The sequence below is a fragment of the Hemicordylus capensis genome, chromosome 14, assembly GCF_027244095.1.
Source record: "Hemicordylus capensis ecotype Gifberg chromosome 14, rHemCap1.1.pri, whole genome shotgun sequence".
Classification (NCBI taxonomy): domain Eukaryota; kingdom Metazoa; phylum Chordata; class Lepidosauria; order Squamata; family Cordylidae; genus Hemicordylus; species Hemicordylus capensis.
Window position 1 is genome coordinate 12531086 of NC_069670.1, and position 23006 is coordinate 12554091.

General features: G+C 48.7%; 2 protein-coding genes and 1 long non-coding RNA gene across 6 annotated transcripts in view; 1 reads left to right on the forward strand and 2 right to left on the reverse strand.

Annotated features, from left to right (window-relative positions):
• LOC128337221 (uncharacterized) overlaps positions 1 to 23006 on the forward strand; it is a 47956-nt gene that overhangs the window by 20224 nt on the left and 4726 nt on the right. The window contains exon 4 of one of the 2 annotated variants that reach the window (XR_008312212.1): positions 8218 to 8368. The exons of the other annotated variant lie outside the window; for it this stretch is intronic. This is a non-coding gene — a long non-coding RNA (uncharacterized LOC128337221). The remainder of the gene's footprint in view (positions 1 to 8217; positions 8369 to 23006) is intronic. 2 annotated transcript variants of the gene reach the window in all.
• Positions 2641 to 8832, reverse strand: S100A14 (S100 calcium binding protein A14). Its single transcript, XM_053277961.1, has 4 exons — positions 8613 to 8832; positions 8202 to 8356; positions 4502 to 4648; positions 2641 to 3803 (listed from the first exon to the last, which is right to left on the reverse strand). Exons 2-4 carry the CDS (start codon positions 8229 to 8231, stop codon positions 3672 to 3674), a joined length of 309 nt encoding a protein of 102 aa, XP_053133936.1. The 5' UTR covers positions 8232 to 8356; positions 8613 to 8832; the 3' UTR covers positions 2641 to 3671.
• S100A13 (S100 calcium binding protein A13) lies at positions 13561 to 20156 on the reverse strand. Of its 3 annotated transcripts, XM_053277969.1 has the most exons (4): positions 19767 to 20156; positions 19343 to 19371; positions 15996 to 16229; positions 13561 to 13864 (listed from the first exon to the last, which is right to left on the reverse strand). In XM_053277969.1, exons 3-4 carry the CDS (start codon positions 16146 to 16148, stop codon positions 13727 to 13729), a joined length of 291 nt encoding a protein of 96 aa, XP_053133944.1. In that variant the 5' UTR covers positions 16149 to 16229; positions 19343 to 19371; positions 19767 to 20156; the 3' UTR covers positions 13561 to 13726. The 3 variants fall into 3 exon arrangements, with proteins under 3 accessions (XP_053133944.1, XP_053133945.1, XP_053133943.1); XM_053277970.1 differs by lacking the exon at positions 19343 to 19371 and having other exon boundaries at positions 15996 to 16178; XM_053277968.1 differs by lacking the exon at positions 19343 to 19371.

The window sequence follows — 23006 nt, forward strand, 5'->3', positions numbered from 1 at the left end:
AGACCTGCTGCTGCCAGTCAGTGTAGAGTCCAGGGATTCTCAACGTTGGGTCCCCAGATGTTATTGGACTTCAACTCCCATAATCCCCAGCCCCAGTGGCCTTTGGTTGGGGATTATGGGAGTTGAAGTCTAATAACATCTGGGGATCCAACGTTGAGAATCCCTGGTGTAGACCATTCTGAGCTCAATGGACTCAATATATAAAGCAGCTTCCAATGTAACCTATTATTCTGGCACAGAGTACCTCTGAGCATACACAGATTGCTGTCCCCCTGAGGGATTGACATTTCATCTTTCAAGACAGCAGGAAGGGCAAAGTGCTTCCAGCTGGCCGCTGTCGCAAACAGAATACTAGACTGGGTGATACATGTGCTGGCCCAGAAAGGCAATTCTGATCTATCTATCTATCTATCTGTCTATCTATCTATCTATCTATCTATCTATCATATTTTTATATTGCCTGATATATAAATCTCTAGGCAGTGTACAAAATTTAAAATAGTTAAAAATTACAAATTAAAATACATGACAATAAAGAATACAATAATTATTAAAACAGGTTTTTTAAATTATTAAAATTAATTCTAATTAAAAGCCCGAGAAAACAAGAGAGTCTTGAGGCTCTTCCTGTAAACAAACAGAGAAGGAGATGCTCTTATTTCGACAGGGAGTGCATTGCAGAATCCTGGGGCAGCCACAGAGAAAGCCCGGTCCTGGGTCGCCACCAAACGAGCCGGTGGCAACCATTACTGGACTTCTCCAGAAGACCGTATGGATGTCGCTGACGTAGCAGCTGAAGCTGATAAAAAGCCCTCCTGGCTCAACCTGAGAAACCAGGGAGAGCTTTGGGTCCAGGAGCACTCCCAAGCTACGTACCTGATCTTTCGGGGGAGTGTAACCCGCTCCAGAACAGGCAGATCTAAACTTCAGTTTGTTATCCCTCATCCAGCTCATTACTGCCTTCAGGCAGGCATTTAGGGAAGATATTCCATTTCCTGATGAGGTCAGCATGGAGAAGTAGATCTGGGTATCATCAACATATTGATATCACCCAGCACCAAGCCTCCTGATGATCTCTCCCAGTGATTTCATGTGGGTGTTAAAAAGCACTGGAGACAGTATGGAGCCTTGTGAGACTCCACACTTCAGATCTCACTTAGCAGAACAGCAGTCTCCAAGCAACACGATCCAGAATCTGCTAGAGAAGTAGGAGCGGGACCACTGTAAAACAGTGCCACCCAATCCCACTGCTCTCAGGCAGTCCAGAAGGATACCATACCATGGTTGATGGTATCGAAAGCTGCAGAGAGATCCAAAAGGATCAGCAGAGTCACACTCCCTCTGTCGATAGCCAGATGGAGATCATCCATCAGGCTGACATTCTTATGCCTCTGAGCGCCTGCAGAGTGTCTTTCCCCCGGAGAAGGGACTAGGCTCCTGCAGAATGGACCTGCAGATACTGTCTTGCTAAATAACCTTGAAGATACAATACCATCCGGGCCGGTAGGATTCTAGCAGACTGGCAAAAACGGTGATCTGTTCCTCTTTAGATATAGTACGATCAAGGAGAGACAAACTCTTGGAGTTGGTTTTTTTTTCTAATTTTTTTCTTTATTTTATTGATTTATACAAAAATCATGACAAGCGACACAAGAAGTCATAATTAACCACCACTCAGCCCAGCCGTGGGCAACCAGTGACCTGTTAACTACCAGATAGGCCACCTGTTTATCAGATGGCTTCCTGATAGCAACATACTGGATTTGGCCTCAGCGGCTGCTTCAAAACACTCTACAGAAATCGGTTTGGCAAATATTCGGCAATCCTGGGCCCGTTTTTCCTTGCCCACAGTCATATTTTTAAGGTTGCCAACCCTCCAGGGTCTCTAGGTGACTCTCAGAAACAGCCCTGGAGATTTTAGCAGCTTGATCTTGTGAACAATATTGGAAGAAAAATTGGAAACAAATCTTCAGGAACAGTTCCAAGTCACAGTTGGCAACTGGACTTAATGTGGCTAATTGACTGGGATCGAAGCCCAAAGAGTGCATGGCTGCCCATCTTTTAGGAGTCAGACATGATCATAATTCCTAACCCCTGGACTCTACTTCCTTCCCATGGGAGTGGGGAGCGGAGTAGAAGCAAGAAGTCCCACTTTCCAGCGGTCAATGCCAGGATCTCTGGGCTAGAGCCCTTTCCAAGGGCAATTTCTAACGCAAGAAGAGAAAATTAAATGAATTCTGCAGAGATGAATTAAAGGGTTCCATGAAGGCTGAGAGGGGTGATGGGGTCCCTGGAAATGTGGGGGCCTTTTAGCTTTTGCATCCAAGGGGGCAAAGGAAAATGTCCCCTTCAAATGCACTTAGCTTGGGCATCATGTTAAAGAAACGAAGCAAAACTTGGGAGTGAGTTCAAAGACAGCAGGGCCCATGGCTGGAACTAGGGGGCAGAGCCAGCTTGGAACCCATGGATACCACAAGTTGTGGTGGTGTGAAAATCTTAGCTGACTGGACTGGAGAAATGCCAGCTCAAAGCAAGATTTCTCCTTTTCAATGAGCTTCTGTTCAGGGCTCCCTTTCCCCTCCATTTGTGAGTGCCTGTCTAGTCCCAAACTGTCCCATTCCCCGCCCCCCGCCCCACCATTCCATAGCTTCTCTGCTTCCCCTTCCCAGCTCCTACACAGTCCAGATGTTGGTTGGCAAAGAAGGCCGGAAGCTCCTTTCTGAACCACCCTGCTTGCAAACTCCGTAACCCCTCAGCCTGGTGCATATGAAGAAGTAAACTGGAAGGATGGATACCCAGCCCACCCCAACCCCTGCCTTTTCTGCTCTCTGAACCAGCGAGCACAACAGTGTTGATGTAGAAAGCTTCATCAGTGCTATGGAGAAGTGATACATGACCTAATTAGCTAACTCAACATTAGGTAAAAGAAGAAGACGGTTGAGCCAATAATTTAAAAATATGTCTGTTCCAAAACTGGACAGATCAAAACTCCTGATTAATTTTCTAACTTTTTAAAATTATTATTTAAGATTTATTGAATCTGGAGCAAAATCATACAATTCTGGATTCCAGATGTGGAAAGAGGAGGAAAACAGTGCCCCAGGCAGGGTTCCAAATCCAGAGGTTAAGGAACCCATTCGCAATAGAACTACAAGTTGGGGATTATTTTTTTAAAACACACCTGAAGATCTACAGTTACAGGTGGAATTTGTTGACCTGAAGATCCTAGAATCAAAACCTGGAAATTTTAATATTTGAGAAGGGCAGAGGGAGGGGGTAGAGAGAGCGCCATATGGTTTCAAAGTTCTAGAGTACAAATTAGCCTGAAGCCCTGCGGTTCCAGGCTGGTGTCTCAAGAGCCCTCCATCCGAAGGTTCTAGAACTGAGTGGTTTGGAACTGAGAACGTCAAAGTTCTGGAAGACTAGCAGTTTAGAACAAACCCCAGGAACTGGAGGAAATGGGGCCATACATTGAAAGATTGTTGACTTGAAGGAAAGGAGATCTGCTCTAGATGTTGATATTCCAGAGCCAGAGAAGGGGATTGGGGAGAGAAAGCCCCGAAAATATTAACACTGCATTGACAACATATTGACATTGTGGTGGTCAGTCTCTCATTCTTTCTGAGTAAATGATCTGAGGCTTTTTTGGTTTTGGTCTTCCCCAGTGGGCCTTACTTCTTCATTCCGGGAGCTTGGCAGCCTTTGGCCGCGTCCCCCATGATGTCCCAGTATTCGCCAAACTGGAGTTTCGTCTCATCGCCGTCCCCAAGACACTCAATCTTCTCCTCCAACGTGCCAACGCCCTGTTATGAGAAAAGTTGCTTTCAAACACCAGTGAAGGAGAGGGCCGGAGTCAGGATTCACAGCCTGCAATGTTTCCCCTGGGCCTGCAGAAGGGGGACCCTTCTCCACTGACCTATACCCACTCAGAAAATGCCAGAACACTGATTTTAAAAAGTCACTTCCATATGGAAGGAAACGTTAAAAGTCAAATTCAAATCTGCCTGAGCACTTTGGAAGGACGTTGGGACAGAAACGTGATCAGTACATTGTTTTATGGTAAGCAGGGAGGCAATTGTGTCCTGCAGGGCGGTCCTTCCATGAGGCAAGGTGAGACAGTCGCCTCAGATGGCAGTTACTGGGGCACCGGTGGTTTTCCTGCTTTTTCCTGCTCAAGGCCACTGAACAGAGTGAAAGGAAGGGTTCCAGATGGGGGAAAGTGGGGGGATCTCCCCCACTCAGGCCTTTGGGGCAACAGGATCTGAGATGGAGGAGGAGAGATTGCATTCTTCCTTCATCTGCACCAATTCCCTGCTCTGTGCAGATGAATTGACACTTTAATTTCATGGGGCAATCAGGAGGTTGGAGAGGGAGGCAATTGCCTTAATGCCAGAGCCTCTGTCATTTCAAGACAGGAATAAGTTTGAGCCCCTGCAGCTCTGCCCAGCTGCTTCGTGCCCCCTTTTGGGCTGGGCCGCCCCTGCTCACCCGTCCCCCTCACCTTTGCTAAATGTGGCAGCCTCTGGCCCACCAGTTCCTTCAGCTCGTTGGGGGTGAGGCATTCCTTGCGGCCCTTCACAGCATAGCAGTGGAAGTTGTTGATGACGATTTCGATGGCCCTCTCAACGTCGGTGAGCTCTTGGCAGTCCTACAAGCCAAAGTGTTGGAAGAAAGAGAGGTTGAGAGGAAGCCTGTGATCCCAAGAAAGTCGTTGAACCAGCTTGCTTGCTTCCTACACAATTACACAACCCCTGGAATTGTAGTATCACTAGGGCTCCCAAGATTGCAGGCTAGCTTAGCTGAGCAATCTGAAGATGAGATCCCTTCTAAAAAGTTTCCCAGGGGCGAGGCTCGTTCCAAACCAGACTGGCCAACCCTGAAGACGGACATCCCCCACTGCATCAGACCAGACTAGAGGGGGTGTTGGCCTTCCTTCCTCCCCACACCAAACAGATCCATCCATGTAGCCCTTTATCTCCCCTCTGGACCCCATATTAAACTCATCCCGTGTCCAGCAACTTCTCTGTATAAGCTAAATGAAACCCGAGGTGGATGGATTCCAACGGGGAATGCTTCAATATCCTATCTCCGCACACATCAGAAGACATCCAAGCTCTTGTGTCCACGGCTGGACACATTTCTAAGCTGTGTTCAGTCTGCTTTTCACAGGCTCCGGGATTTCTGCTCGCCTTTGACATGTCTCAAAATTATCAGGACTCATTGAAACTGTGTACAAACCCCGTATTTCAATGGAATCTCTGTTGCAATGCATTTTGCAGGTTACTTGGTGGGCCATGCTTGAACAAAAACCAAATCCTTTCTGATGTTTCTTTGGAAATCAGACTACCAGGAATACTCTTTAAAAACCTTGGGGGGGATTTTAAGGCAATAGCAACAAGTATCAACTTGATAAATTCTTTGCTACAGTTGCCCACCATTTACATTGCGGGGGCGGGGGAACCAGCAACTGCCTGCTAAATTTGAATACACATTTTTTAACTGCATCTTTTCTGAAGAGCATCAAGCAGGGCTCACTCCAGCAAGGGAATCGGAACAGGTTAAAAGGAGAACCAAGATACAATGGATTCCAGATTCCATTCCAATATCTTATCCAGGCCTCGGGGATCCTTCTCGTTTCTGTAAACAGGATGGATGCTTTAATGGGAAGGGGCAGAAACACAGCAGATGGGCATGAGTGCTCAATGCGCATGCATTGTTGGTGCCCATACGCAATCAATGCACCATCCTGCAGGCGCACATTTCGTACCTATGCTAACCATCTGCCTATGTACACTGTAAAAAGGATTGCTGGTGAAGTGTACACAAGGCCTATGTACTGATCACACAACCTCGTGTACAGGTTACCTACCACACCTGCCATCTGAAAGGCTGCTGCAACTTCAGTTCGTAGCACTAAAGTGCCTTGTCAGGCTCATAAGGAACGCCAGCACAGACATGCCCCAAGAGTGTGGAGTTTGCCAGCCACGCCTAAAGTCCTTTTTCTTCATTTCCCCAATTTTCCCAGACCAGAATGGCGTCTCACATGACACTGCCTATTTCCCCCTCCCAGATCCGAGTTCGAAAGCCAATGCTGAGACACACCAATATGGAACATTCCCAAGTGCATTCATTCTCCTGACTGCAAAAAAACAACAACCCTAAGTTGTAAGTTCTCCTAATTCAATTTATATTTTTAAATCCCAGTTATGAGTGCTGTGGAAGTATAAAAGCATCAATAGTGGCCTTCCAGTGAATCAACATTGCCTGCCTGCAGCCTCGGAGAAGCCGCTGCCAGTCTGTGAAGACAATACTGAGCTAGATAGACCAATGGTCTGACTCAGTATATGGCAGCTTCCTATGTTCCTATTGCAGTCAGACCCCCACAGTAAGAGGATCACGGCCTGACTATTTTCCAGAGGGGTGCTATTGGATTCTCAGAAGTTGTTCACTACAACTCCCAGCATTCTCAGTTGCAATGGCCTTTGGCTGGGGATTGTGGGAGTTGTAGTCAACAACATCTGGGAATCCCTGTTGGAGGGAACACTACTCTGGAGTAACCCCTATTGAACCTGTTGGACTTTATTCCGAGTAAACAGAAGAATGGAATCCATCCCGTTCAACAGGGGTCACTTTACAATGACCACCTTCTTGAAAATAGCCACTGAGAGCTGTGATCCTCTCGGGTGTGTGTTTGGGAGTGAGTCCTGTTGAGCTAACTAGCGCTTACTCCCAAGTAAACACACGCAGGGATGTGCCGTGAATCAAACTTCCAAAGCAAAGCGTCGATTAAAAGGTGCCAGGCGTCCCACTGCGGATTCTCAACCTTCTGGCATTTCTACGAAATTTCGCTCCCCTTCGGTGCTTTTGCTGTGCACTCTCTCTTGCATAGGGAGTAGCTCTCCGGATGCCAGGAGAAGCAGGAGCCTTGGAGTGTGCATGAGTGGATCTCCTTCCTCTGACAGCCAATTCCCCCTCAGATCTATTTAGAAGCCACTCGGGCCCAATCCTGGGCCCACAACAGGAGCCGCGGGGATGCTCCTTACACTGAGGGCACACTGTAGATTCAGGCCCACAGTGACGGGGTGTGATTTCCTAGCCCTAGGACAACCCCTCTCCCCCCACCCACAATCAGTTGAGCTGCCCCCACCCCCGCACCTGCAGCCTTGTCCCCTGCCCCCCCGATGTCCCCTTCAGCAGCTTCTCCTCTGCCTCTTCTCTTGAAATGACCCCAAGGCAACAGCAGTGGGTGATGGAAAGCTATGACTCAGGGTTGGCAGGCTCCTCAGCTCCTACTGGAAATATGGTCTGGATTTTTCCAAGCCGCTCCCACGAAAACTCTTCCAGCCAAAACATTTCAGCATGTCAGGAGGAGAACAGTTCAGAAGGAACTGAGCGGTGGGCCAAGCGGTCGACCAAGTGATGGTTAACACCTTGGTAAAAAGATATGGGAGGGGGCCATATAGCTCAGTGGTAGAGCATCTGCTTTTCCTGCAGGTTCAATCCCTGGGGCGGAGGAAAATGTCTGCCTGAAGCCCTGGAGAGCCACTGCCAGTCAGAGCTGGCAATACCGAACTAGATGGATCAAGGGTCTGACTCAGTGGAAGGCAGCTCCCAGTGTTCCTGTGTTTGGGGATGGGGCCTGCAGCTCAGTGGTAGAGCCTTTGCTTGGCACACAGAAGGCCCCGGGTTCAATCTCCGGCAGCAGCTCCAGGTAGGGTTGGGAGAGACTCCTTCCTGAAGCCCTGCAGAGCTGCTGCCAGTCAGAGTAGATAGTGCTGAGCTAGATGAACCAATGGTCTGTGTAGCTATAAGCCAGCCTCCTAAATCTTTGGTGCTGAGGCCTACAATGTCCCGCAGAGCTGGAAAGAACTGGTTTGGTCTGCCGGGCAAGGTCCTGAAATACCATTACAGGAAGCCGGTTCCTTGAAGGGAATCCCTCTCCCTCCAGAGAACTTAAGGGATGAGAACTGCCCATCTTTGGTCAACACCATCCAGCTCCCTCTAGAATAGGACCAATCCGGTTCTCCCAGATCTACAGAACTGCTTCGCTATACAGAGTTCATTTGAGAAGACGGGTCCACAGATAACCCAAGACCGCATTATCAGGAAGAAGCACAAATCGGTCTCCATTCCAGAATCGTATCGGCTTCTCCTCCTCCTCTATCCCTTCCCCAGAAAACCAGAAGACGTTCTCTATTGACCTTTCTCTTCTTGCAGCATTTGCAACCCATCTTTCCGTGAGCGTGTGGGATTGGTCTGTTGGCGAAATTCCTGTTGGAGCGAGCTGGCCTGCGATACGGCAGTCGGTTCCTCAAGACCTCCGGGTCGTTGCCACCAATCGGCTTGGAATCCGACGCTGAGAAGAGAAGTAAAGCGTCTTAATTCTCAATTCACTTCTGCCTCGCTCTTCCCCACCCCCTGATCTTTCCTGAGCTGCAACTGTGTGGGGAAGGTGCCCAAACTTGTCCAAAGAGATGCCATAGAGTAAAAGTAGGAAGGGGTGGAGATGCAGGCAGGAGGTCCCAAAGGATGGATTTCCCCTCTCCCGCAAACACGGGACTCTTTTGGAACTGGACCCCTTGGAGGGAGCTTAGAAGAGGAAGGCTGCTTACCTGCTCCAAGGAATCTTGTCTCTCTTTGAGGGTTGGCTTCCCAGCCACGGTTTTATATCTCAGAAGGCGTGTGTGTGGGAGACACCTCACGGAGATACCAGCAGGTTGCGATCGGTGGAGCAAGGTGTCTAGTTTCGTTGCCTGGCACTAGGCCAGCGTAGATCTCCAGTCCCGCCCATTTCCCAATCTTTAGTCATGGCTTGGCAGATGAGCAATTGGAATGACAGGAGCCCGGTTTACTTCTCCCTCCCCCCCACCAAATAATTCGCAAGCCTTCCTCATTGGACACATCTGAGTTCCATTGAGGTGATCTCTACCCAGTGAGGACATTGGAAGAGGCTTGCTAGATTGGGCCATAAGAATACACGTGGTTGGCCATTTTTTCTCATCCAGTAATAATCTGCTTCCATCTGCAGAGAGAGTCTTGAGCATTTGGTATTCAGTGGTAAACCACTCTTGAATATGGAGGATCCGTGTATTTATTTATTTTATTTGACATATTTATATTCTGCCCAAACCTGTGTCTTTGGGCGGTGTACAACATATCATCGCTAGCAGTGTGGCCAGAACCTAAGGGGTAGACCCATGAGTCAAATGGGCCGTAACCCAAAAACTGGCTTTAAAAAAGCCAAATCTGGCAACAGAGATCGCTAGTAGTCATTAATAGGTCCAGGAATTTTTATTTATTGTTTATTTTAACATTTATATCCCACTCTTGTCCAAAGAGCCCAGAGTGGTGTTCATGGTTCCGTTTATCCTCACAACAGCCCTGTGAGGTAGGTTAGTCTAACTGGCCCAGAGTCACCCAGTGAGCCTTATGGCCGTATGGGGTTTTGAACTTGAGTCTCCCTATTCCTGTTCCAACAGTGTAACCACTATACTATACACTGGCTCTCTTATGAATTCAACACTATATATTTTCACGGTGCTTTGCAAACAATGAGAAGGCAGCTCTCTGCTCCAAGGAACTTACAGCCCAAAACTAACACAGGAAGGCAACAAAGGAAGGCAGGGCGGGAGTGGAATCAGGGATCAACTAGGGAAGGAGAAGTTATTATTTATATGTACTTAGGTTTCATTATGATCAATCAATCAAACTTTATTTTAGTCTTAGACCAGCATTAAGATGCTGGTCTTAGAACAATTTTAAAAAGAAGGAAAAAATATATAAGATACAGGCAAGAGGTAGGAAATACAATATAAAATATAAAACTACTGTGACGGAATTATAAAAGCGTAGGTTAGTAGTAAGGTGGAAGTAAATTTAAAAATCTAAAACATATAATATATAAGTTACTAAGGCAGTCTGTGGGAGAGAAGTCGAGAGCCTAGTAAGCAGTAGGCCAGAAGGGCTCGACATATTTATTTTATTTATTTATTTGACATATTTTTATACTGCCCAAAACCTACGTCTCTTGGCGGTTTACAACAAAACAAAAATAAATGATAACAGAAAAGTTGAAACATTAGTTAAAACAAATAAATGACAACAGAATTTTTTTTTAAACATTAGTTAAAATAAATGACAGCAAAAAGTTGAAAACATATACAAGTACTTTAAAAATAGTTAAAAATACTTACGGGTGTGTAAAAGGACATAGTAGAGATTAAAAGTAAGCAATTAAAAGGGGGTTACAATCAGTGTCCCCTCTAACAGGGATTCCCAGATGTGGTTGACTACAGCTCCCAGAATCCCCAGCTGCAATGGCTTTTGCTTGGGGATTCTGGGAGTTGTAGTCAACCACATCTGGGGATCCCTGTTAGAGAGAGAGAACACTGGTTCCAATCATGTAAGTGAGTGCAGAGGCCGAGACTGGATTTATGTAGGCTCAGCCCGCAGTCCCTCTAGGCGGGAGCTGTCGGATTCTACACGCTGCAGCACAGGACTTGTGCGAGGTGGTGGGGTCTTTTTCATCCGAGAGCAGCAGCAAAGTATAAAAATTTCCTGGAGTGACCGGGATGCCTGTGAAGTACTGGTGAGATGAGGTTGACACGGCTCTCTCTAGAGAAGGGGCATAGGAGGAGAACATGCGCGGTGGCTTGGACTGGCCCAGTGTTGCACGGACATCGTCTCTCTGCAAGGGGGATCTTCCTTCCTGACTCTGCCTTCTAGGACTGATGGGAGGGCATGGCAGTGCGCAAGAGTAAAGGCCCTCCTGTGGGCTGAGATTTCCAGTCGTGACAGCTATGCGGCAGGAGAAGCAAGGAATATCTCTGACTTTCCGGTGTGAGGACGTTTGGGACCCAGCCTCTGGCGTGTGCTCTGTCCGTTACCCTTTGCTTAAGCACCGCGTCGGCCTGGTCGTATACCATAGCTAGTTAGAGAGGGAGGGAGAATCCCCAGCTGGTCGGAATAGCTCTTTCTCAAGAGGATAGGAAGGAGTCCTGGAGAGTCAGGGAAGCCCGTCCATGAGGAAGGAGGGCTAGCTTTACCCCGTAGGTAAGGACGGGCGGTTTCATTATGACGATTATGTATACGAGTCCATTTACAAAAGCAGCACAGAGGGGATAATAACCATTCTCCCCAGCATCTGGCTCTCAGAGGTATACTGCCTCTGGCTGTGGAGGCTCTATTCAGCTCTTATGGCCAGTGGTCATTACCAATCCATTGTGAGTTGGCCTAATCATTTAAAAAAAGAAACTCCCCCCACCCCCCACCCCCAAAAGAGAAGGCAGCTCTGTGCCTGAAATGTCTGCAAGTCCCTATGGAGGCGCTGGCCCACGGCCGCTGTGCCTCCACAGTCAAGCTCCGGGCCTCCCAGTGGCCTTGTGGGCTCCCAAGGTGTGCGCGTGGCATTTGGACCCCCTTGAACCCTGTTTTGAACCCTGTTTTGGACTCTGCGCACCCATTTCCCTTCAATGTGTGGGGCTGCTCCTTCCCCTGGCCGCTTGGGCGCACAGGCACTCAGGGCACACCTTGTGTTGATGCTCTCATGCGCATCAGGAGCCTCTGGTGTGGGCTCCACCCATCTATCCTTCACACACACACACACACACACACACACACACACACACACACACACACACACACCCTATGGGAGCAGGGCCTGTGTCGTCTCAGGAGAGAATCCAGTTTCCATGGTCCCCTGTGACGGCACAATACCCCAAGGACTAAATTCCTGCGTGCATTCTTTCACCTTGGAGACCGGGATGCTTCATTTCCGGCTCCAGAGTGTTGACATCTCTCATTCCTGGGCGCGTGCCAAGCCCTGACCTCAAACCGGCTGTTTGGCCCAGCACCGGTCGGGCGAGCTGGTCTCTGTTCAGACAGCTGCCCTGCCCTTCCCCAGAAGCAGCCGCATTTCAGCAGGGCGCCAGGAACTCGTGTGTCGCTGCTGCCGCTACCTGCTCCCCTCCAGCCTAGAGAGAGTTGAAGGGCTGCTGCCATGCTGGTTCTCTTGTCTAAACTAACATAAGTGCCGCTTCCATTGTGCAAGCAGAGATGCCGTAGGAACCCATTTTGGTAATGAAATACAGCTGCAAGCCGGGATGTCTTCCTGGCTGCCACGCAAAATGCATTTAGGCTAGCACGGGGATTAAATGGTGCTTTTGTTCTGTGGGCAAAGCTCTGTCCCTGGCTGCCACTCAGAGGCATTTCTGTACATACTAGTTGCTAAAGACAGAAGTGCAAACGACAAGAAACACAATTTCTGTACTGCAAGTGTGGATATATTCCCGGCTGCCACTTAAACACATTTTATGTAACTCCTGGTAATTAAATGCCACTCATATTATGCAAGCATTATGTATTCCTGGCTATCACGCAAAACATATTTACGTTACTAGGAACATAGTAACTTAGGAAGCTGCCGTATACTGAGTCAGACCCTTGGTCCATCTCACTCAGGATTGTCTACACGGGCTGGCAGCGGCTTCTCCAAGGTTCCAGGCGGGAATCTCTCCCAGCCCTATTGAGATGCTGCCAGAGAGGGAACTTGGAACCTTCTGCATGCAGATGCCCTTCCCAGAGGGGCCCATTCCCTTAAAGGGAATCTCTTCCAGTGCTCACACATGTAGTCTCCCATTCAAATGCAAACCAGGGCAGACCTTGCTTAGCAAAGGGGACCCTTCATGCTGGCTACCACAAGACCAGCTACTAAATGTAGCTTTTGTTCTGTGGGTATAGATATGTTCCTGGCTGCCACTCAGAGATACATGTACGTACATGCTAGAAGCAATTATGTAAATACTACCTTGTAGCCCCATCCCTTATCTTTTGGCCATGCCCCCTTATCAGCATGCCCCCTTTATTGTCGCTACCTGTGCCATCCCATCAGGGGAATATCTCACAGCACATTTACTGTATGTTGTTGCCCCTCCAAATGCAAACCAAGGAAGACCCTGCTTAGCAAAGGGGACCATTCCTATTCACTCCCATAAGACCAGCTTTTTCTCTCAGGTAGGCGGGGCGGGGGTGGTGGTGGTGGTCATAGCTCAAGGTTATTAACCATGTTTAGAACTAGCGACAAGCTCTTCAGGACCTGGGAGAGCTCTCGAGGGAGCGAGAGGCAGATGGACAATCCTTGATCAAGGCCAGGATTATGGGCAGCATCAATATTGACAGGCTTTGATGCCTGGCTCCCACTGCCGGCTTGTGATGCCTGGTTCCTCTCAGCTGTTCCCGCCCCTTCCACATAAGAACAGCCCTGCTGGATCAGGCCCATCTAATCCAGCATCTTGTTTCCCACAGTGGCCCACCAGATGCCTCTGGGAATCCAACGGGCAGGGGGTGAGGGCTTGCCCCCTTGCCTGCCGTTGCTCTCCTGCGACTGGTATTTAGCGGCATCTCGCCTATAGCCACCTGACTAGTAGCCATGGCTGGACCTGTCTTCTGTGAATTGGTCTAAGCCTCTTTTAAAGCCCTCCCAAGTTCGTGGCCGCCACCACATCCTGTGGCAGAGAGTTCCATAGGTTAATAGTGCACCAAAGAAATAATAAGCAACACCCATTCAGAGCAAAGACTTTTATTTGCAACCTGCCAACAAATTGACGTTTTAAAGTTCTGGCACAGCTTGAGCTGTGACCACCTTCCTTCTCCCCCAAGTACTCACATTCCGGAACTCCTTTCCCCACCCATCCGCCTCACCCCACAGATGCATGCACACATACATGGGTCACTTCTTTTTCCCCAGTTTCTCTCTCTTGATGTCCTTAGCCAGCTCCCCAATGAGCCTCCAGTACTCCCCGAATTTCAGTTCCTCGTCGTTGTTCACGTCTAAGCTCTTCATCTTCGCGTCCAAGTCCCCGACATCCTTCAGAAGGGGCAGAGAGGAAAGGAGAGATCAGAGGGGCTCACAGGAGGAAAGATGTCACTGTGAGCCTCCTTGTACAGTGGCAGTCTACCTCTGAGTACAAGATAGTGGGGACAAACAACAAGAGAAGGGCTTAGCTAGAACTCAAAACCTGCAAACTAGGATACGCCGAACAAATATAAAATGATATGTTTCTATTAAGAATATTATACAGGTACTAAACTAGAAATATCAGCCTTCAAAGAGTAAGCAAAGGTTTTAACTTAAAAAAAAATTGAAAATTCAGCAAAAGAGAACACCACAGATATCCAACTTGACTCAATCCACCCCCGCATGCCTGCTTTCCGGATCTTTTACAGAGGAATGTAAGGACTCAGGAAACTGCCTTATACTGAGTCAGACCCCTGGTCCATCTAGCTTAGTATTGTCTGCTCTGACAGGCAGCAGCTCTCCAAGGAGTCTCTCCCAGCCCTACATGGAGAAGCTGCCAGGAGCTGTGCCTGGGACCATGCAAAGCTGGTTCTCTTCCCCTGATCTACAGCCCCATCCCTTACGTGGAATATCTTACTGTGCTCACACAGGTAGTCACCCATCCAAACACAAACCAGGGCAGGCCCTGCTTAGCAAAGGGGGCAATTCACACTCACTAGTCACCTTAAGTGGCGCAGCAGGGAAATGCTGGACTAACAAGCAGAAGGTTGCCGGTTTGAATCCCTGCATGGGAGGAGGCAATGGTCAACCCTTCCTGGATTCTACCAAAGAAAACCACAGAGCTCTGTGGGCGCCAGGAGTCGAAATTGACTCGACGGCACACTTTACCTTTGCCACAAGACCAGATTGCCTCCCCTTTCAACACAGAATCCCGTCTGCCTTGTTTGTGGAATTCCAGGCATCTGGCTGCAGTCTCGTTCAACTTCTTTATTAATATTCAGAATTAGGACATTTAGAATTTAAATGTAGTGTTTTCAGTAAATTTAGAATCCGATGGGGGGGCAATCACTTCCTCCCCCCCCATTGCCCCCAACACAACTATGTTGTGGAAAGATTAAAAGGAATAGGTCAAATGTGCCATTGAGTTGGTGTCGACTCGTGGCGCCCAGAGAGCCCTGTGGTTGTCTTTGGTAGAATACAGGAGGGGTTGACCATGGCCTCCTCCCATGCAGTGTGAGACGATGCCTTTCAGCATCTTCCTACATCGCTGCTGCCCGATAAAGGTGTCTCCTATAGTCTGGGAAACAGACCAGCGGGGATTCGAACCAGCAACCTCTGGCTTGCTAAGCAAGTCATTTCCCCGCCTGTGCCATTAGAGATCAAAATCAGTCAGTCGAATTGATTGGTGGTAGGTTTCAGGACAGACAAAAGGAAGTACTGAATTCTATAAATAATTAACTTGCGAAACTTGCTACCACAAGATATGGTCACACGGCTATTGTCTGTGTCATCTTGAGTGCAACCAAGCCGGGTTCTCCCAAATGTCAGACAAGGTGGTAAACCTGATTCCAGATTATAGATCGCGTGCTGTGGATTAAGCTCGAGATGTTCTTCCATACCAAAAGGAAAAAAAAAGGGGGGGGGGCGGGAAGCCAAATTTCGCACAGAGAAAGTTAATCTGTCATGGAGATTAGCATGGTCTTCTTGCTGATGTGCTTTCTGCCTGCATGGAATTTTGCATGTGAGGCTTCCCATCTCCTGTCTGGAGGAGTCTAATACAGACATGGATTTGTGAGAATTGGCCTTTGATTAACTGAATGTGGAGGGGACGTTTTCAAAATCTAATAAATGCATTAAGCTTGTCCTGGCGATCCTTCACTGGGCAGGGCAAGCGTTCGGGAGCTGTGTGCACTCCTGATTTTCGATCGAAAATGGCAAAGTAGGTCCCTGCCCCATGGGGAGTACATTCTTAACATCAACGCAAGGCTATCAACAGGGGAAGGGGAAGGAACTGAAGGCAGCAGAGAGCATAAGGTACATTTCCCTTGTAAGCCAGGGGTTCCCAGTATTGAGATCATGGTGCGCAGGGAAGGATGCTGAATCCTTCCCCCTTCCGCCGCAATCCTGACGCAAATCACCCCTCGGAAGGGAAGTGGTGGCCACTGAGTACACTGCTTTTAAAAAGACTGCCTAGGCCTACCTTCATGAGGTTCGGGAGCTGTGTGGTCACCAATGCCTTGAATTCGCCGATGGTCAGCGTACCCTTCTTGCCCTCCTGGGCCGCGTGCGTGAAGAACACCTGGACGGCGGTCTCGATGGCCGTCTCCAGCTCGGTCAGTTGTCCACTGGCCATGTTGGGAAGGATATGGAGTCCCTCCTCTTCCTGCGGAGACCGTCAGTCAAGGGATGGGATGGAGAGGACGTCAGGGGCTACCTGGGGTGGGCAGGTAATGAGCAAAGAGCTTGCATTGTGAAGAGGGAGGGAGGGAGGGAGGATTGGCTCCTCTCCGCAATCCTGGCAGATCTTTTTCCTTTGTGCGTTCCCACAGCTTGCCCCAGGTTTTTTCTCCAACCAATCACATCCCAGGAGGAGGCGAGAGGCACCTCCCATCATTAATCCTTTTTTGTTTTTTTTCGTTTGACCGTCAGCCAGCGTTACGCAAGGCTGACTAGTCAAAACAACAGAACGCTTAACCCAAACCTGCCAAATCCGACTCAAATCTTTGCTGGTTTTTATAATGAGCTTGCCTTTGTTGATTGCCTTCATCATCTCATGTTCTCCCACCCCACCCCACCCCAGACCATTTAAGAGGCCATGGAAGTTTAAAGTAGAAATCATTGCTTCCGCTCTGTGAGGAAGGAAAATGCAGCCTCATGGAATCAGCTCAGACACAAAGGGCTCAGGTTACATCGGACCTGTAGTCTCCCTTCGTAAGCTTCCAGGCTTCAATCAGATGAAGCCAGAGACTCATATATGAACTAAAAGTAGTCAAAAGACTGGAGCAGCACGAGCAAGGATCCTGTACATGTTGAAAGCATCGGACGGCCCACATTTTGCATTCCCGCATTTTGCATTCCCGTTCGTTCGTGCTTGCGTTTAACTCAGGAATTTCTCCCTCCCCCTCCCCTTCTGGACTCCCTGCACAGAATTTCACCAGTCTGCCACAACCCCTCCCACCCAATTGCAAATCACCCATGCAAATCAGCATCGCAATTGCAAATCACCCAGAAAGCAGACCATACAGAACACAGCTGTCAAACTCCCCTTCATTTAGCCCTGTGGAAGCGCGAGTTTTGGAAAAAGCCCGAATGACTGGTAATGGCCCCTCCACACATTGTGGGAGAAGCGGCGGGACATACCAGAAAGCTCTTGTTTTTCAAGAAAATTTACCACCAATAGAGGATTTTTAAACCCCAGACATAATTCGGGCCAAACTAGAATGCACAGCAGTAATTCGGGGGAAAGCAGAATCCTGTGCAAACTAGTCCCTGAGAGCTCACAGAGACTTCGGGGTAAATCCAGCTGATATGTGGACTCGCTTCCTGCATTCTGGAGGAGATGCGAACTAAAAGCCATGTCTGTAAAAGTCCCTGGAGATTTTAATAGCTTGGTATTGTGAATAATATTGGGAAAATATAATAGGGGGCAATCCCCAGGTTAGCTTCCGTCTGTGTTGGCCATCCTAGGCTCCTGCTCTCACTCCTGCTCCAAGGAACTCAGGGAAGCATACACCGTTCTACTCTTTGGTTTACCCTCCACAACAACCCTGTGAGGTAGGGTTGCCAACCCTCTGGGGTTAATTTGGAATCTCCAGGAATCCACATCTTTCTCCCGGTGACTCTTGAAGCATGTTGGGAGATGTTAATGGCTTGTTGTGAAAAATATTGGAATATATACATATATAACTGGCCGGCGGGGGCAGCATCCTTAGTATTTCATTGTGGCAGGCAGCCAGAAGATTTGCCCGGGCAGAAAAAGCTGTGAATTTTAGAGGGGATGCGATCCTTGGACATCCTTGCTTCCTAATGGAAATTGGGAGTGATAATACTAGTAGGCATGGCTTTTTTCCTTGTTGAGAGCCACCGCGGTGTAGTGGTTAGAGTGGGAGAGCTGAGTTCAAATCCTCGTTCCGCCATGAAACTTACTGGGTGGCTCTCTGGGCCTCTCCCTTCTCTCTCGGCCCAGCCTACCTCACAGGGTTGTGGTGAGGGTAAACATAACCCGTGTACCCCGCTCTGGGATAGGGGTAGGAAGAGCGGGATAGAAATGTAAATAAATAAATAAATAATAGCGATGAGAAAGAACGGGACAGAAATAACGACGTGTGCCCGTCAGGGCTGCACATTTCGTCCGTAGACTCAGCGACTAAAAACTGCAGCTCTGTGCACTAATTGTGAGATACTTTAAAACACCATCTCCGTAGCTCCCTCAAACTCCGTGGGACTTACTTCTGAGTAAAACTGCGTAGAATCAGCCGGCAGGGCTGTGTGGTTGGGATCCTGCGCATGTTTCCTTACGACCACCCACATGATTGGCATCTAACAGCACAGCTGTAAACATGTTTACTCAGAAGTTCAAGCCTCGGATTTCAAGGGGGCTTGCACCCATAGGGCTGAAGGCTCTGTTGATTCATCAGTTGGCCTGAGAATTAACAGCCCGCTTAAAAAGAGTCATGCTAGAGAGGGCAAATACCAGCCAACCAACCATTCCATTCCAGGAATCCCCCCCCCCCACAAAAAAGGGCATGAAAGCAAGACCCCTTCCCCTATTGGTTATTTCCAGCAGCACCTTTCAGAAATAGACTATCCTTGAATATATTGCGGCCATGCTCTATTTTGCTCTGTTTTGCTGCCATGGCATATCACTGTCTATAGACCACCTCCTGTGAATTTGTCTAAATTCTTTTTTTTAAGCTATCTAGGTTAGTGGCTGTCAGGGGTAGACTGCCCCAGAACATGGAAGTTCTGTTTTGCTTCCATGGCATATCACTGCCACTAGACTTCTCCGCCTCCCATAATTTTGTCTAAATCCTTCTTGGTTTTTTAGCCATCTAAATTTGTGGCCTTCACCTGCATCTGGTGGACTGTTCTGGTTCTGACATCTCTGTATAACTGGGCAAAGCAAGGCTGAGAGAGAAAACAAGAGAGGATAGTCTAGACAGAAGTGTAAAGTTTTTAAACTTGATTTTACATGCATCTGTTTTAACTATTGGTTTTAAAGTTTACAGATGTTTTAACCTGTCGTGAACTGCCTTGAGACCTGGTTATAGCTGGTATAAAATTTATTTATTTATTTATTTCAATCAATCAATCTTTATAACGGTCAAAGACCAGCACAGTTTGTTTATTTGTTTATTGTTAAATTTTGTTAGATTGTTTTGTTAATTGTTAACATGTGTTAAAATAAAATAAATACAGGCAGACTAGACAAATGGGTGGATACTTTGACGCTTTTTCCTTCAACCAACTGCCAATAAGTTGATTTATCAAATAATAAGCTATTACACACTTCCCCCAGAATCTCAATAAGGCACCTCTATTACTTACAAATATGTAAAGTTCTCAAAGCAGTTTACCTAGAAAAATAAACAATCAATAAATGAGCTGGTTGCCAGTCCCCCAAAAGCTCACAGTCTAAAAAGATACCTAAGGAAGACACCCTTGGAGGGATGCTGTGCTGGGGATGGAGAGAGCCAGGTGCTCTCCTCCTGCTACATGCAGGAGGGTCGCCACTTTGGAAAGTGCCTCTTTGCTTTGTTAGCAGGGGTCTGCCGGCACAACCCACGCCCCTGCATGGCTGAACCCAGTTTGAAAAACTAGGTGATGAACTGACTAATGGCCTTTGTTTTCATTGGTCCCCCAGCCTTCAGGCTCTCCGGCAAAGAGGCAAAACTGCACACACCCTCTTGCAGGAGAAAGCTCAGCCTTTGCCAGCGGTGTGGAGAAGGAGAACTGAACTGCCACCACTTACCCAGACAGCCGTCCCTTGCGAGGAGAATGGGAAGCCAGGAGGCTTGCAGGGCCTTTTATACAGCGCAGGGCAGCCAGAATCGGGGGACCAGGGGGGGTCAGAAGGATCAATGCTCCATTAGCGAAGAGAGCTCGCTCAGCGGTGTTTGGTTTCTCTTTCCGGCTGGGCAGACACAGCCCACACCCTTCCCGATCCCCGTCCACCGCTCCTGGTGCAGGCCACGCTTTTCCTGTACGCCGCTGACAGCAAATATGTTCCCTTCCTAGGCCTTGCCCTGTTGCCCACAAATAAGCTTTTCTGTGCCGCCGGGGAATCCAAGCAGAAGCCAGACAGGGGCCTCCAGAAAAGACACACACAAGGGTGCTTTCTCTCTCCACCTCCGCCCCCCCCCCCCCCCGCCGAGATGGGGGAGTTCACAGTGGCTCAGCCAGTGGAGGCCCTCCAGGAAAATGTATTTCATCGTGACGTGTGCGGTTCTGCCTGGCAGAAAGAAGCGGCTGTGAGAAGCCGCTGGGGCACCCAAAAGTGGTGGTGTTTTTCTCCAGGCCTCGGGAACAGGATGCAGGGGACATGCTGACGACTCGGGCTTTGCTTTTCGACAGTGCAAGGGTGTCGAGGAGAAAGGGTGTGGGTGTTGTGAGTTTGTCTGTGTGTGCATGAAAGCTGGTCTTGTGGCAGCAAGCATGGATGGTCCCCTTTGCTAAGCAGAGTCCAATTTGGTTTGCATTTGGATGAGAGACTGCATGTGAGCACTGGAAGATCTTCCCCTCAGGGGATGGAGCCGCTCTGGGAAGAGCGCTTGCATGCAGAAGGTCCCAAGTTCCCTCCCTGGCAGCATCTCCAAGGTCGGGCTGGGAGAGACTCCTGCCTGCAGCCTTGGAGAAGCTGCTGCCAGCCTGGGTAGGCAATTCTGAGCTAGATGGTCTGACTCGGAATAAGGCAAATTCCTATGTTCCTGCTTGTATGCAGACAGTGATCAGCAGATTTAACAGATTCCATGCACAACCTCCACCTCTGTTCCTCAGGAGAGTTTTTATGCTATTTTTTATGTTGGCTCCTGATCTGGGGACTCATCTCGTCTTCAAGTGAGACAAATCCTCTTCAAGAGGGGAGGGGTGTCAGGCAGCATTCCTCCCTCCTCCTCTCCTTTAGAGTGGGGTGGCTAGCCCTCGGGATCAGCCCGCTTCCCTCAGCTTGACTGACAAGCTCAACAGCAAGGAGAATGTCACGGAGAATCACCCAGCCAGTCATGAAGAGGGGAGGGGGCTGCCTGACACTCCTCCTCCTCTCCCTTCCCTCCCAAAGCTGAAGAGTTATTTAACTGAAGGATCTTAGCGACCCTTTCTGAATCCTGCCCTCCTTAAAATGAAGGCGGGGGAGGCCTGAGAAGAAGGTGGGGGCCTGGAGGGCCCTTTTAGGTGCATCCCGACCATGCTAGGCCCCTAGCAACCATTAGGAATCAAGGTACATGTCTCAGGGCAGAGCCTTTGATTCTAGGAGCCGGGAGGTAGACAGAGGATGTTCAACCCTAAATAGTTTCCCCAAAGGGTCAGCGCTCATAACCTGTTCTGGCTTTGCTGTGAAACCAGTTATGCTGCCATTATGTTTACATGCCCTCCAAGGATGGAAAATCCCTGCCTTTTCTTTTATCACTTCTTTGAGTTCTCCTTTATCTTCAACAGCCATAAAATCCTGGTTTGGAGCTATACTTTCCCCCCGCCCGGCTTGTGCTCTTATGCTAAGCCCATCATTGCTTTCCCAAAGACAGAATGGCCACCAAACACAATGCCTGTTTCGATGCAATTTAAAGTAGCCATTTCAGCTACTGGGAAAATGTGACGGGCTGTAGCTCTCGGGTAGAGCATCTGCTTGGCATGTAGACGGTCCCAGCTTTCATTCCCTGGCAGCATCTCCAGGTAGGGCTGAGAAAGACCCCTGCCTGAAACCTTGGAGAGCTGCTGCCAGTCAGTGCTGACAATCCTGAGGCGGATGGACCAAGGGTCTGACTCAGTAGGAGGCAGCTTGCCGGTGATTCTAAGACTGCATCCTTACCCCCACTTCTCTGAAGTATCTGGCATCAGTTCTGTGGAGCAGTGTGGTGTTGTTGTTGTTGTTGATGATGATGATGATGCATTTTTCTTATTAAATGTGAAGTAAAGTATGCCATTGAGTTGGTATCGACTCCTGGCAACCACAGAGCCCTGTGGTTGTGTTTGGTAGAATACAGGAGGGGTTGACCATTGCCTCCTCCCACGCAGTATGAGATGATGTCTTTCAGCATCTTCCGATATCACTGCCGCCCGATAGAGGGGTTTCCCATAGTCTCACCAGCAGGGATTGAAACACACCAGCAGGGATTCAAACTGGCAACCTCTGGCTTTCTAGTCAAGTCATTTCTCCGGTGCCCCATTATTCATACTTAATTCATTTGCCCACATGCCAATTGGGTTGCCCGTCCTCCAGGACAATTGAAATTATTTGTAGCTTGGAGCTTAGAAGATGCAACCCTTTCATGGCTGAGCCACACCTTTCTGGTGGCCGTAACGTTTATCTAGGTACCCTGGGAATCAAATGTCCTTCCTACTCTTCAAAAGTGGATTTCTGATTTAGAGACATCATCGCCCATCTATAAGGGAGTCTGTCTCCATGGTTCATCGCTCTCGTGTTTATCCCTTGGGACTAGCCTCCGTTGGGACTGCTTCTGATGTCTTTCTGCTTTGCATAGGATGGATTTCTCTCTCACCGCTGATGCAAAGGCACAGTAGAATGACCTTTCCTTAGAGGAGTGTGCCTGTTGGATCTCTGCATGAGTCACTGCTCCAGCTTCGCATTCTTCCAGTCATGGGCACTGGCTCATCCCAAACAGCAGGGTTAGGGTTAACCCTCTCATTTGAGGGAGAGAAGATATTTCTTTCTAGGGTTGCCAGCTGTGATCAAAGCTATTCCTGGATATCACCCCGCCCCCCCACAAAACATTCCCCATATTTTTCACGATATCAAGCCATTTAAATCTCCAGGGTTGCTTTCAAGGGTTACCTGGGGATGGAAGCCAGTCTCGGAGGGCTGGCAACCTTATTCTCAGTCCTATGTGGGCGTAGTGGTTAGTTAGACTAGAACATAAGAGCAGCCCTGCTGGATCAGGCCCAAAGAAACCCATCTAGGCCAGCATCCTGTTTTCACACAGTGGCTCATCAGATGCCTCTGGGAAGCCCCAAGCAAAAGGTGAGGGCATGCCCTCTC

Bases quoted from the DNA above. Each gene is read 5' to 3' on its own strand.
- S100A14 (XM_053277961.1), bottom strand. From the start codon at position 8,231: ATGGGTTGCAAATGCTGCAAGAAGAGAAAG. The intron at 4,649-8,201 runs GTCAATAGAGAA...TTTGGCTTGTAG, and splicing joins AATGCTGCAAGAAGAGAAAG to GACTGCCAAGAGCTCACCGA. The intron at 3,804-4,501 runs GTGAGGGGGACG...TTCTCATAACAG, and splicing joins GGCTGCCACATTTAGCAAAG to GGCGTTGGCACGTTGGAGGA.
- S100A13 (XM_053277970.1), bottom strand. From the start codon at position 16,148: ATGGCCAGTGGACAACTGACCGAGCTGGAGACGGCCATCGAGACCGCC. The intron at 13,865-15,995 runs GTAGGCCTAGGC...CCCCTTCTGAAG, and splicing joins AGCTCCCGAACCTCATGAAG to GATGTCGGGGACTTGGACGC.